Raw genomic sequence first — 14,004 nt, forward strand, 5'->3', positions numbered from 1 at the left:
TGTTAGTTTTTCAATTGTATAAATGATCAGAAATGTTAGCAGAAGTTTTTATAAAATGCACAAAAAGTAGAGGAAAAAAAACTAAACAGAAACAATGAATATTTATATATATATATATATATGTAAATACGTAGATTGAGAATGTATATTCATCTGAACAGAAACAAAAAGAGGAAAAAGGACATTGAGGAAGAAAAATTAAATGTAAGAATTAAGAAATATTCATAAATATTCTTATACTAAAAAAATTTAAACGTATAACTTGTGAGATTTGTATATATGTATTTATGTATGTATATATTTATACATATATTTACATGTTACATGTGTAGGGCGCATTTTTTTATATGCCAAAAATCGCAGTAGAACGTATATACTTGTGTATTTTATATAAATATGATGTTTCCTTTTTTTTTTTTTTTCAATTCGTCTGAATAATTCCAAAAGGAACAAGAAAATGCAAAAATTTACGCTGAATTTGTTCGATCATTTGAGGGAAATGCGCATGAAAGAGGAAATAAATTTGTTAAAAGTAAAAAAAAAAAATTAGATTATAAAAAGACAACTAAAATGAACAAGTGCACGAATTGGTACATATATATATATATATATATATATATATATATATATATATATATATATATATATATATAATGTAATATATTCACTTCTATAAGAGAAGTATTATTTTCATTTATGTACTTTCTTCTATTTTTGATCTATTCAACTAGGTGGAAAACTTTTGAACCCTTCAAGTTTTACATATGTATCAACAGAGGAGGAAAATAAGAAAAAAGGAAGGAGTAAATTTACGAAGGTAAAATCCTTAGAAATATTTTACATACATATATACATCTAAATATATATATATATATATACATATATGTGTATATGAGTATATATATAAATGAATGTTTAAGTGAATCACATTTTTAAAGAAAATACGGAAATATGACATATTTATGCAAAATTAAAGTATCTTTATTTTGTTATAATATTTTATATTTTATACATTTTGTGTTTTTTCAAATGTCAGAGTGATTATTTTAATGAAGAAAGAAAAAAATTAGACGAAAAATCAGATAATAATAAGAGTAATACGGGAAAAGTAAAGGAAATAGATAGTTTTTTAGAAGGTTACACATTTTTTATAATTAAAAAAAGAAAAAAAAAAAAAAATGCATGCATACAAAAATATTGTTAATATGTATTATACATGTCTATAAATAGTTACAAAATTTTTTTTTTTTTTTAATCTTTTAAAAAATTTATTTGTTTATAATTAAAGAAATTAAATTAAAACAAAAAATTTTGGATGAAAGGAAAATTCTTAAAGAAAAAGCTCAACTAGCTAAGTCTGAAGAAGAAAAACTTAAAATTAATAAAAAAATAATAGAAATAGAAAAAAATGAAACGCTGTTTGCTTATACTTCAAGGAAAGAACGGGTTGCGAATCTGTACTTGGGAAATTTGTCACCTGAGGTAAAAAAGAAATTGTGCATATGACAAGGAATGCGTCCATATTTATATATATTATGTATATGTATATTTAGCTGTGTTAATAATGAGAATAAAAATAGAAATATTTACATTATCAACATATGTGAATAGGGTAAAATTTCAATGACTCACAACTAATAGTAGAATTGGGAATAATTTCATCATCGAATATTTTACTATGTCATTATTTTATTTTGTATTTTACTTGTAGGTTACGGAGGAATATTTATGTCAAAGATTCGGGAAATTTGGAAAAGTAAACAGTGTGAAAATAATGTACCCTCGTAAAGATGAAGACAAAAAAAAGGCTAGAATTTGCGGTTTTGTTTGCTTTGAAAATAAAGATGATGCAGAAAATGCAAAGGATGCTTTGGACGGTGTAGAAATGTTTGGAAATGTTGTGAGGATTGGTTGGAGTAAAGCTATACCAAAAATATTAAATAATAATAAAGCAGAAATTAATAATTTTAATTTTGATAAAAATAATACTTGCAATATTAGTTCTAATAAAAAAATCGAAGTATTATTACCAGAAGATAAAAAATTGAAAAGAATAATTGATTTGTTAGCTAAATATGTTACGGAAGAAGGATACACATTTGAAGAAACAATAAAAAAAAATGAAAAAGAGAACCCTTTATTCGATTTTCTTTTTAATACCTCTGATTTATTCTATTATTATAAATGGAGAGTTTTTTCTTTTGCACAAGGAGATAGTTACAAAAATTGGAGAGTGGACCCTTTTCAAATGTTCGAAAATAGTTATGTTTATATACCTCCTAAACTTAATAATACGAAGAAGAATATTTCCAAAAAACAGGAGAAAACGTAATATTTATGAAAAAAAGAATTAGAACTAAAATTCTTGGAAGATTATCTTTTATAATATATATATTTAGAATATTATTAAAACTTAGTAAATGCATTCTGTTATTTTAATTAAAAGAAAACTGCTATCAGAGCGTTGAAATTGTTATCCATACCTTTGTTTTTACTGCTGTGTTTACTGCTGTGTTTACCGTTATATTACCGGCATATTATTTCCGTATTACCTCCATATCACCATTTTATTATTAATCTTTTATTGCCGCTTTGTATTCGCTTAATTAATTTTTTTTTTGTTTTTTGTAGGAGAAGTAAAAAGTGCGAAATAGATGAAAAGAAGAAAAATAAGCTTATTAACATCATATATAATTTAAATAAAAAGAGGTACGTTCACAATCTTGTTCATATTCGTATTTCCCATAAAAAAAGTTGTCGCATTTCGGTAAAATGTGTTATATGTATTTGAATATGCTTTTTTCTTTTTTTTTTTTCTTTTCCTTTTTAGGGTAAGTATATGCCGTGCGATGATATTTTGTACAAGGCACAGTGATTTCAGTTTAGACATTGTAAAAACAATTTCTAGTTTTTTAACAGATTTAAAATATGACATGCTGAAAAAGGTATTTATATAAAATACGATGAATTTGGTGCAATTTTTGCTTTAGTTTTTGTATACACTAATATATTTTATTTGTACATTTATTCCAACTTTTTAGATAAATTTAGTTTATTTATTATCAGACATATTATACAACTGCAGTAATCAATTTTACTCTTCATGGTCTTATAGAAAGCATATAGAAGAGGAGTTACCTCGCATATTTTTTTATTTTAGAAAAAATATAAAAAAATGTGATAGTAAAATAAAAGCAAAAATATTTACAGATTCTATTGTTAATATATTTCATATGTGGGATATTTGGGCAATTTACAATACCTTTTTTATGAATGGGTTAAAATGTTTATTATCAAATAAAAAATTAAATTATATAAAAAATGAAATACATGAATCGGATTATGATAAAGATTTGGATGGAACAAAAATTGAATTTTTTGATGAATTAAAAAGTTATCCATTAAATTTAAGAAAAAATGCATTTTCTTACTTTATGAAAGATGATAATCAATTAAATCGATTATGTGAACAGAGAGGATTATATTTCGATGAGAGCTTTAGTAAAAAAAAGAAAATTAAATATTTATTAATATATGATGACTTTTGTAGTAATGATATTAATATAATAAATAGGAAAAATAACATGAATTTTATATTACAAAATGAGAATAAAAATATTTTCACGTTAGGCTTTGAAGAAAATGATACTGTCCTACACGCAGAGGAGAAGCATGCAGTTAACGTGTTATGAAATGATAAAAAATTTAAGAAAAAGTAATTATTATTTTTTTTTTTTAAACATTATATGACTATCATGTTATGACTACAACAATGAAAATCTATAAATATGTGCAAATGTAACTTTCCTGCATTTTTTTTTTCAAGTTTCTATGTTTATATATACCCATATATATGTATATATCAATCTATGTATGTATGTAGACGTTTACTTTTATAAATTATGTTCATACGTTGAAATTCAATTTAAAGCTTACCTTTTTTATTCTTTCGTATAAGTTATTTTTTGTTTTTTTTTTTTTTTTATTTATTGTATCGTTTTAATTAATTTTTTATTTTAAACACCACAAAGTACACCAATTTTGTCAATATAAAAATGGCTCATATGAAATTTGAATGATAATGGATATAATTACAATGGATATTTTTTTTTTCACAACAGTTTGGCTATATCAAAAAAAAAAAAAAAGAAAAAGTGTTCACAAATGATGTACTAAAATATAAAGCCATACAACTTTTTAACATAACATTTCACCATAGAAATTAAAAATTTTGATTGAGAAATGTGTGTAATATATTACAAATAATCACACTGTACAGTGATGGTAATTTTATTAAATGAATAAAATGAACATTGTCACAGAAGTGTTATATTTTTTTATTTTATTACGAAAATGAAGAAAACCTTAAGCACTTATTTAAAATTTTAAGGTAAGAATAATCTCATATATTTTTTTATTTGTTTTTTAAAAGGTGAAGAAATTGATAACAGTGTTATTACGCAATTACATATACGCAAAATTAATACGATGCTTTGTTTATATATATAACGTTATACTGCTTATATATATGCATACATATATGTTTTTTCTTTTAGAGCCTTTTTGCAATGTTTGTTGAGCCTCTATGATAAAAGAAAAAAAGAGAAAAAATTATAGAGATATGAAAATTTGAAATATTTATATGATAGTTGCATTTTTTATATCCCCAATTACTCATTTAAACTTATTTTGTGGAAAATCAATGAAAAAGTAATACGTTTTATTATATATATAGGAAAAATACCCACTACTCATATATACACATGCAAAGCAGGTTCGTTTAATATTTATGTTTAAAAATATACAGATGTACTTATAACCCAATTGAATTACCACTTCAATCACTAGTGCGTTATTAACTTACCGTATGTTTAATGTTAAATGTGAAGAGATTTTTGTTCGTATTATTTTAATATATAAAAAAAAAACATACGAATATTTGTCAGCGCAATTATTACAATAAATAATTTTTGTAAAAGGTTAAATGCCCATATGCTTTAATAGTGACAAAATTAAAAAAAAATAAAAAATTTACCAAAAACACATAAATGAATTTTTTTTAAAGCGTAACAAGTTTTGTGCCTTTTTGTATTTAAAATATATATATATATATATATATGTTTTTTTTTTATTTTATCTTTACGAATATTTTTCATAAACAACTTAAAAATTAAACACTTTTATTGTTATATTTTATTCATATTCAATATGAAAATTCTTATAAACATTCCTTATGATGACTCGTTGTGTATTGAGTCATCTGATGTAAGTACCATAAAAAATGTTAAAGAGCAAATATCTGTATTAAAAGGTTAGCATCTGGAAATATTTGATAGCAGCCCATAGGCGTTATCTTTATTTTACGCGTTTTGTTAATATTTTATATCGTACGATGTATTTTATTTATCTTTTTTTTGGAGTTAATATATATTGTAATTCTTACTATGAATAGCAATATTACATTTTTATAAAGATATATACCTTTTTTTAATTTTCGATTAGCTTTTATTTCGTGGTCATAGTGATAATACTGTGAAATTTATATTCCACGAAATGTTCCAACTTTATATAATATATATATATTTATATATGTATATTTATGTGTATATATGTATATTTTTTTTCATCTACCTTTTTTACTCCCAATATATTTAAAAAATGAAATTATAGGCATTCCTTATGAGGTTCAAAAGTTATACAAAAATGGTCGTCCATTAGGAGATGAAGAATTAATTGAAATTGACGAGTCCGAATTTGTAAGTTGAAAAATGACAAAAGAAAATATTATATATATTAAAATAGAAAAAACAAATGTGCATATAAGAGGAAAAAAAAAAATAAAATAAGGGTGCAAATGTATGGAGAATATTAATTACATTTATTGAATATATTTATGTTTATGAATGAACAACAGTGCAGTGTTACTGTATATATTTTTTTTTTTTTATGATCATTAAAAAAGTATGTAATTATAGTGATATGAGAGAACAACAAATGTGTTCAACTTTCTTCAAGCATTTGAATGTACAAGAATACGAATGTTAATTTTGTTTTATTATTTACGTATGTGTTTGCACCTAGTTAATTGCATTCATTTTGGTTTTTGCATGCGCATTTATCGTGTGAGCAATTTTGTCTGATTAATTATTTTATATATAATTAAATTTTAAAGTATTATTTTTATTTTTAATGATGATAAAAAAAGTCAAAGCAAGTAGGGACATGAGAATATTAAATATGTTCGTCTTAATATGTTGTCTGAAAAAATAAAAAATATGTTTTTTTTTTTTGTTTTTTTTTTTTTGATAAATATTTTATTTGTACTTCAATATATACATTAAGGGGTGTTGTACACCTTTTTTACGTTGTTTTATTTTTATTTTTTAATTGGAGTATTCCATATTGAAAAAAGATAGAAAACAAATTGCGGATTATATGTAACTATGGAGTTAACTCTCCTCTTTGTTTGCCATTTTAGGAGATACTATTATCATTTTGTTTTATTATTTATTTAATCGAATTTCATTTTTAGGCATATACTTTAAATTTAAACTTCGGTTTACTTGGTGGTGGTAAAAAAAAGAAGAAGAAGGTTTATAAGAAACCCAAGAAAGAAAAACATAAAAAAAAAAAGGTAAAATTGGCTGTACTTAAGTTTTATAAAGTTGGAGATGACGGAAAAGTATTTAGATTAAAAAGACAATGTGATAATTGTGCCCCTGGAACATTAATGGCTTCTCATTTTAATAGAGACTACTGTGGAAGATGCCATCATACAATTATAAAAAAATAAATTTTTGAAATTATTGCGTAAACATCTTTTTATAAAGCAGTCTTCCTTTTTTTTTTTTTTTTTTTTTTTTATTAAATATACATATACTTTATTATTAAAACTTACAATAAAAAATAAAAAACTAAGAATACTTAATAATATTATAATTTATTGATCTAAAAAAATTTAAGTGTTTATAATTTTATATCAATTTTTATGCACATTTTATGAAAACCTCGCAAAAAAAAAAAAATTAATAAGTTAATAAAACAAATTGAAGTGATAATAGTATGAAACAAATACCAAAATTCTTAAAGGAGAAACAATATTGTACATTTATTATGAATAAACATTGTAATTATGAAAAAAATGATAATTTTTTAAATGTTTTTATATGTATGTACGCATATATATATATATGTATATTAAAATATATACAAAATATATGAAATTAATTAAGACAACTGTATACATACATGTTCGTTTAAAGTGATAATATGAAATTTTTTTTCTTTTAAATAGTAGGGCGAAGAACGCAAAAAAATACTCAACAAATGGAATAATGCCCCAAAATAAGTGAATATAATTTAAAATGTGAAAAAAAATTTTATAAAACCTTTTAGCCATATATAATAATGTTTTTTAATAAATAAAAAAAAAAAAATAAGAGGTTAATTTGAAAAATTACTTTGTGAATGCAAAAAAGTAAAAAGAATGTAGCGATATATGACATGTATAAAATATTAAATACATGCTAATAGTGAGAAAAAATATTGTTTATTATCTCGTGGGTTACATAGCAAGAAAAATATATGCAGGTATTATATACCAATACATATATATATATATTTGCTATATGAACGTTTAAAATGAAAAATATGTGTGCCACATTTGTTTATTTGAGTGGTCGTGTTACAATTTTTTAAAAAATAAGATGGAGAAATAGGACGTCTATATATATATATATATATATATATATTTATGTATTTATTTTTGTTCATAAGTTCTTCAAATTATCAAGTACATTTTTTATTTACCTTAATAATTTACAATATAATGTAAATTTTATGGAAAATAAAAAAAAAAAAATTTTACTAAAAATCAGAGAAAATGCCAATCTTATAAAGTTTCGAAAGAAAATAAAAATCAATGAATATTAAAATTTTTTGAAAAATTACAAAAAATTAAATGGAACAGATATTATTATAAATATTGAAGTACATGTTGCATAGGGGTATATAAAGTTTTATTTAACAAGTATGTATACATAAATATAGTTTAAAAGAGGGACATACTTTTAAAATAAATAGCGCTCAGGGGAGTGTTGAGAATAAAGTAAATTTTAAAAGAATGTTAAATAAATGTGGCACATAAAAAATAAGAAAAAAAAAAAATGAATTAAATTGTGTTTTATAGTATTATATTTAAGTACATATGACAGACTACTGGGTAAGCTCAAAAAAGCACTACTGTGAAACTTGTAATTGTTGGATATCTGGGCATAAAGTTAATATAAAAAATCATGAAAGGAGTACCAGACATATTGAGAATTTTAAAAACTTGCTAAACAAATCTTTTAAAAGAAGAGAACAAGAAACGAAAGACAAAGAATTCATTGAAAAAGAATTAAAAAAATTAGAAAATGTAGAAAAAAAGTTTCTTTCGGACTTACAGAAGAACGATATATCCAATAAGTCAAATAGTTCCATTAATTTGAATACATGCCATTCGAATAATAAAAACAGAATTTCTAATAGTAGTAATAATATCACAAGTAATAATGTTACTAATTATGTTAGCAGTGGTCAGGGTAATAATAAGAAGTGGGTGGTTATGATACATGAAGATACAGGATCGCTGTTATTCTATAACAGATTGAAAAATGGAATTACCTATGAAAAACCGAAAGACTTTTTCGATTATTTACCCGAATATGAAACATTTTCTGAACAAAATGGATGGTTTAAATATTTTGATTATAATTCAAATAATTTTTATTACTATAATATTTATAGTTCAAAAAGTATATGGCAATATTCAGTGAACACAATTAGTAGTTTGATTAACTATATCAATCAGTGTGATGAGATTACAGAAAAAAATAAAAACTTTAGTAATCCTAATGAAAATAAAGTATATAGTACCAAATTGGATGTTATACCGAATCAGGAAAATTTAAATAGAAGTGGTTATTATGAAAGTCATTTCCAAAACTCTGCTCAGAATAGTTATTATGGTGTTAACAATAATTTAAATTTATTAAACAGAGAAGATGAAATTACAGTTGAAGATAAAGGACAAGAGGAAAAAATACAGATGATCTTAACTCCTAAGAAGGAAATAGACAAATTACAGAGTAATAGCAAGAACAACATTATTAATGTTACTACAGAACGCACTGGAAGCAGTGGCAATTATGAAGATATAAATAACGCGTTTTCATTTAATTCGTGCGAACAGAACTGTAGAGATGCTAAAAGTACAATGGTAGAATCAACTTGTAAATCGGATGAAAGGGATGTAAAGTATGCGAAATGTGAAAAAGATAAAACATATATGAACGAAGAAAATATAACTAATGGAGGAAATAATTTTAGAGGAGAAAGTAAACTTGATAAAAAAAGTGAAAAAACATATTACACAAATATAGAGGAGGAAAAACAATTAAATAAAAATAATTTAGATATTGGGAATAAGAACAAAAATACAAATATTTCTATGTTTTATAAGAAAGCGGATAGCACAGTTTCTATTCCAGATGATAAAAAAAAAAAGATACACAACAAAAAGGAAAATATAGAGAAAACGGATAAGCCGAATACACAGGAACAAATTGAGGAAGGTGGTAAAGTTAAAATCGATTTGATTAGTAAACCAGGTGCGTGGGAATCCGTTGAAGATAGTGAGATAAATACAATTTCAAATGAAAAGATTGAACAAATTTTTTATAATATAAAATCAAAAGAGGAAATAGAAAAAGAAGAAATTACTCAGTTGGAGGAAGATATTCGTTATGAATATTCTGCGCATAATGAATTTTATGTAAAGAAAAAGGAATTAGAAAATGAAGATATATTTTTAAACCAAGAATTTAAATTTGTTAGCAAACCTATATATAAAAAGGCTATTGATAAAAACCTCAATAAAAAAGTGGAATTTGCTAAAAGGAGTATTAAGTCAATACAGAATAAAAAAAAAATTTCATAACGAAAATTTTTATATTGCATAAAAATTGGTAGTTTGCCTAGTATTCTTAAAATTTTACAATAAATTGGTCATATTCCAAATCCTGTCCATATGTCTACATATATGTATTTATTTATTTATATATTGTTAATTGTAAGGCTTTACTTCGAAAATTACGTAACTATTTTGTAACTAACCGAGTTCATAAGGAGTTATTGCATACTCATTTTCCTTAATTATATGCTTAAGTACTAACCATGCTATATGATCTTTTACGGCATTTTTTTTTTTTTTTTTTTTGTGTTAACATAAATATATTATCTTAAACCTTTTTTAGTATACATATGTACATATGCACATACACATATGAGTCCACATTTTTAGTAGTATAAAGGTGATTAACATTGTTAGAAAAAAAGGAATGATAAAAGTAAAAATATAATATCTTTACGTAAAATGTAAATAAAGCAAATATTTAACATATATTTATAATCAAAGATATTCTGGCGATAAAATGAAAAAATTAGGAAAAACTATATTTAAAAAATAAAAACAGAAAACTTAAAAAATTTCATAAGCAGATAACATTTAAAATGAATTCTTAAGATTACTTCGAAAAAAAAGTTTTATACACAAAGCATATCAGATTAACATAAAACATGAAACTTTTAATTTAAAAAAAAAAAAATATATGATGCATACACGTGTACACATAAATAAAAGGTAATTAGAAAAAATTCAATAAAACAAGGTGTATAACGCTTGACTATATTTTACGAAAAAAAAAAAAATAAATAAGATATAAATTATCTTAAACTTAAGAACTATAAGAATAATATATCGTGTAAAAGAAAGATAAAATAAAATTATCGTTTTTTGTAATATATCCTTAAATCAAAACTAGATAATATACCTGCTGAACGAGTGTTCATTTTAAACATAACTCACTTTAAAAAAAGAGGGAATTTCATCGTTATGCACGAAAGGATTATTTAAATTTGAAAATCCTAGTTATGATTAAGTAAAATTGAGGAAGAAAAAAAAAAAAGATAAACAAAATGCATCGCTAAATATTATAAAAACATGCCTTAATATTATTATTAATGAGTCATTTATAAATAGCTGTACATTTTTTTTTTTTTTAACATAGCTCTTGATTTGTATAATAAATGTACTATATCATATATCATATATCACATATCATATATTATATAATTATCTTATTTTATTGTTTTCCACTCTGATGTTTACCAGTATTATTATTTATAATACATTCATTTTCCTTTTTTCGCATACACATGTTTAAAACAATTGCATCATATACTCTTATCTGAATCATCACTACATAGATATCAGTTTATCTGCGCGAAATATATCTAACAAATTCGCCCAACTGAATTTAAGCTAAAAAGTTGTGGTTAACAAATTTACGCGCACTATTTTGTCAACACCAGTTTACTCTTGTTGGCACGAATTTACTGTGACGAACTTACGTACTCTTATCTACTCAAAAGCTGTTCATACATTTAGTAGGAGTTTCAAAAAAATGGAAAATTTTGAAGAGATAGAAAGTGCATACAAAGAAATAGAGAACGAAATAATAAAAACTGTTGACACACTAAGCGGATGTAACTATATGAAGATAAAGGATGAAATAATTATGCCTCATATGAGTGATAATTTAATTAACAAAATAATACTATTGAACAAGCACATAAATGATAACAGTAACCCAGAGGAGTTTGAAAAAAGAGTAACAAATGAGAAGGTGATGCAAATTAATGATAAGTTAATTTATTTGTTATGTGATTATTATATTAATAAGAAGGAAATTGATAATTTAATTAATTTTACGACAAGTAATGAAAATTATTTTAATGTATTACCACAAGCAAAGACAGCAAAATTAATAAGAAATATTGTTGAAAAAATTTCTAAAAAGATTCGTAATATAAGTACATTATATATAATATTTAAGAAGTACATTAATTGGGCATATGAAAAAAAAAGGAACTTTTTAAGATGTCGTATAGAAGTTAAAATAATTATTCTTTTTATATTAAAACAGAAATATAAAACAGCTTTAAGTTTAATTGAAAGATTATTAAAAGAAGTAAAGAAGGTAGATGATAAAACGTTATTGCTTGAGTTATATATTGTAGAAACAAAAATATATATGTTACTTAAAAATTCATCAAAAATGAAAGCATCTTTGACATTTGCAAAAAATATAGCAAATACTATAAATACAGCTATTTATATTAATAGTGAAATAGATTTATTATCAGGTATATTATTTATATATGAAAAGGATTATAGAAGTGCTTATATATATTTATATGAATGTTATGAAACATTATACACATATATATATAATAGTCATAACAACACACTTGATTTTTTAAGTAAGAAGCATAATGATTTTTACTCTGTTATTATTCATAACATTATTAATACAAGTACCATATCATCTCAAAATAAAACAAAAAGCATAAGTCAAATTAGTCCATTTTTATTATCATTTTATACGTTTTATGAGTATTATGATAGTAGCAATAGTGTTTTAAATTTAGATGAAATGAATATCAGTTCTAATAACGTTAATTTGATATATAGCGATATGATATGCAAAATAAGTTCTAGTTATCAAGAGCTGGATGAAGAAAAGATTTACTGCATTACGAACCCAATTGAATTAAATTATGACTTAATAAAAAATTTAACTTTAGATAATTATGGAAATCTGTTAGAGTCTAAGTCTTGTAAGATAACGGAAAATTCGATTTTCATTTTCCCAGAAAATAATATTGTATTTGGAAATTTTGGTTTAAATTTAAATATAGAAAATTTAAAAATTATTGTTCCTTTAAAATATATGTTATTATGTAAAATACTAGAGGAAAACAACAGAAAAGATATTAATACTATCCTATGTGAGAATAACAAATTAAATTATATACCAAATAAAGAAATACAAATATTGTTAGATATATCAAAATGCTACGAAAATAGATCGTTGGATGTATTTGAGAAAATAATTAAAATAAACATATTCCTTATCAATATTGATAAAGTGATATATAATTATTTAAAAGAGTTATATGAACTGTTACTAGAAAAAAACATATTAAAAATTATAGAAGCATATAGTTGTATTGACTTAAATTATATTAGTCAAAAACTGAATTTAGATATAAATAAAATTATTTCTAAATTATCCGAAATGATTTTAGATAAAAAATTGAATGCAACGTTAGATCAGAATATTGGAATTTTGATTTTGTATGACGATATGCCTGATACGAAAAATTATCAAGATGTTTTAGAAATAATAAACAATTTAACGGAATCGGTAGATATACTCTATCAAAAAGCGCAGTTGACTATATAAGGGTGAGATAGAACTGTGCAATTTAAAAAAAAAAAAAAAATTATGCATTATATATATATTTTTAAAGAGAGAAAAGCGCACTCATTTTGAAACGGATTATATTGGTGTACTGAAACGTTTAAGAATTATTTTATTTTTATTTTTTTTTTCCAAACCAGCACGGCTAGAAAATTTCTTCGTAGGCACCTTTTTTTTTTTAAATTTTACCATAGAACATTTTTGAGACGTACAATTTTTTCTTCCATGCATTTTTTATGGTGAACAGTTGTGCTAAAGTGGGCAGGGCGATCACTTGGAGAATGTATATATATATATATATATATATATATATAACACGCATTGCGAAGATTTACATTTTTGTAGGAACGTAAAATTTTTTTTTATTTTTGTTATGCTTGTATTTTTAAGTGTTTATATTTAGAAACCTATTGTTCGTGTATTTCTGTACGCGCATATTTATGCGTTTATCTTTACACATTTTTTGAGAAATTGTTGTAATGAATTATGATATTTCGTTCCATACTAAAAAATAAGTTGTAAAATACAAGTTGAAAAAGTATAAGCAAAAAAAAAAAAAAAAAAAATATATATATGTTAATAATTGTACATATTAATGAATATATATATGTATTAAAAATAAATAAATAAATAAATA

General features: G+C 23.0%; 4 protein-coding genes across 4 annotated transcripts; all 4 read left to right on the forward strand.

Annotated features, from left to right (window-relative positions):
- Positions 1–141: 141 nt before the first annotated feature.
- Positions 142–3,692, forward strand: MKS88_005190 (U2 snRNP-associated SURP motif-containing protein; the record flags this gene model as incomplete). The annotated part of the gene is made up of 9 exons (XM_067218430.1): positions 142–204; positions 448–532; positions 732–817; positions 1,037–1,136; positions 1,289–1,482; positions 1,712–2,328; positions 2,632–2,709; positions 2,831–2,945; positions 3,042–3,692. 9 exons carry the CDS (start codon positions 142–144, stop codon positions 3,690–3,692), a joined length of 1,989 nt encoding a protein of 662 aa, XP_067071564.1.
- Positions 3,693–5,208: 1,516 nt separating this feature from the next.
- Positions 5,209–6,793, forward strand: MKS88_005191 (ribosomal protein S27a; the record flags this gene model as incomplete). The annotated part of the gene is made up of 3 exons (XM_067218431.1): positions 5,209–5,311; positions 5,671–5,756; positions 6,533–6,793. 3 exons carry the CDS (start codon positions 5,209–5,211, stop codon positions 6,791–6,793), a joined length of 450 nt encoding a protein of 149 aa, XP_067071565.1.
- Positions 6,794–8,206: 1,413 nt separating this feature from the next.
- MKS88_005192 (zinc finger protein) lies at positions 8,207–9,979 on the forward strand (the record flags this gene model as incomplete). Its single annotated transcript, XM_067218432.1, has 1 exon — positions 8,207–9,979. One exon carries the CDS (start codon positions 8,207–8,209, stop codon positions 9,977–9,979), a length of 1,773 nt encoding a protein of 590 aa, XP_067071566.1.
- Positions 9,980–11,504: 1,525 nt separating this feature from the next.
- Positions 11,505–13,349, forward strand: MKS88_005193 (26S proteasome regulatory subunit RPN6; the record flags this gene model as incomplete). The annotated part of the gene is made up of 1 exon (XM_067218433.1): positions 11,505–13,349. One exon carries the CDS (start codon positions 11,505–11,507, stop codon positions 13,347–13,349), a length of 1,845 nt encoding a protein of 614 aa, XP_067071567.1.
- Between the last annotated feature and the right edge of the window lie 655 nt (positions 13,350–14,004).

The sequence above is a fragment of the Plasmodium brasilianum genome, chromosome 13 (assembly GCF_023973825.1).
Source record: "Plasmodium brasilianum strain Bolivian I chromosome 13, whole genome shotgun sequence".
Classification (NCBI taxonomy): domain Eukaryota; phylum Apicomplexa; class Aconoidasida; order Haemosporida; family Plasmodiidae; genus Plasmodium; species Plasmodium brasilianum.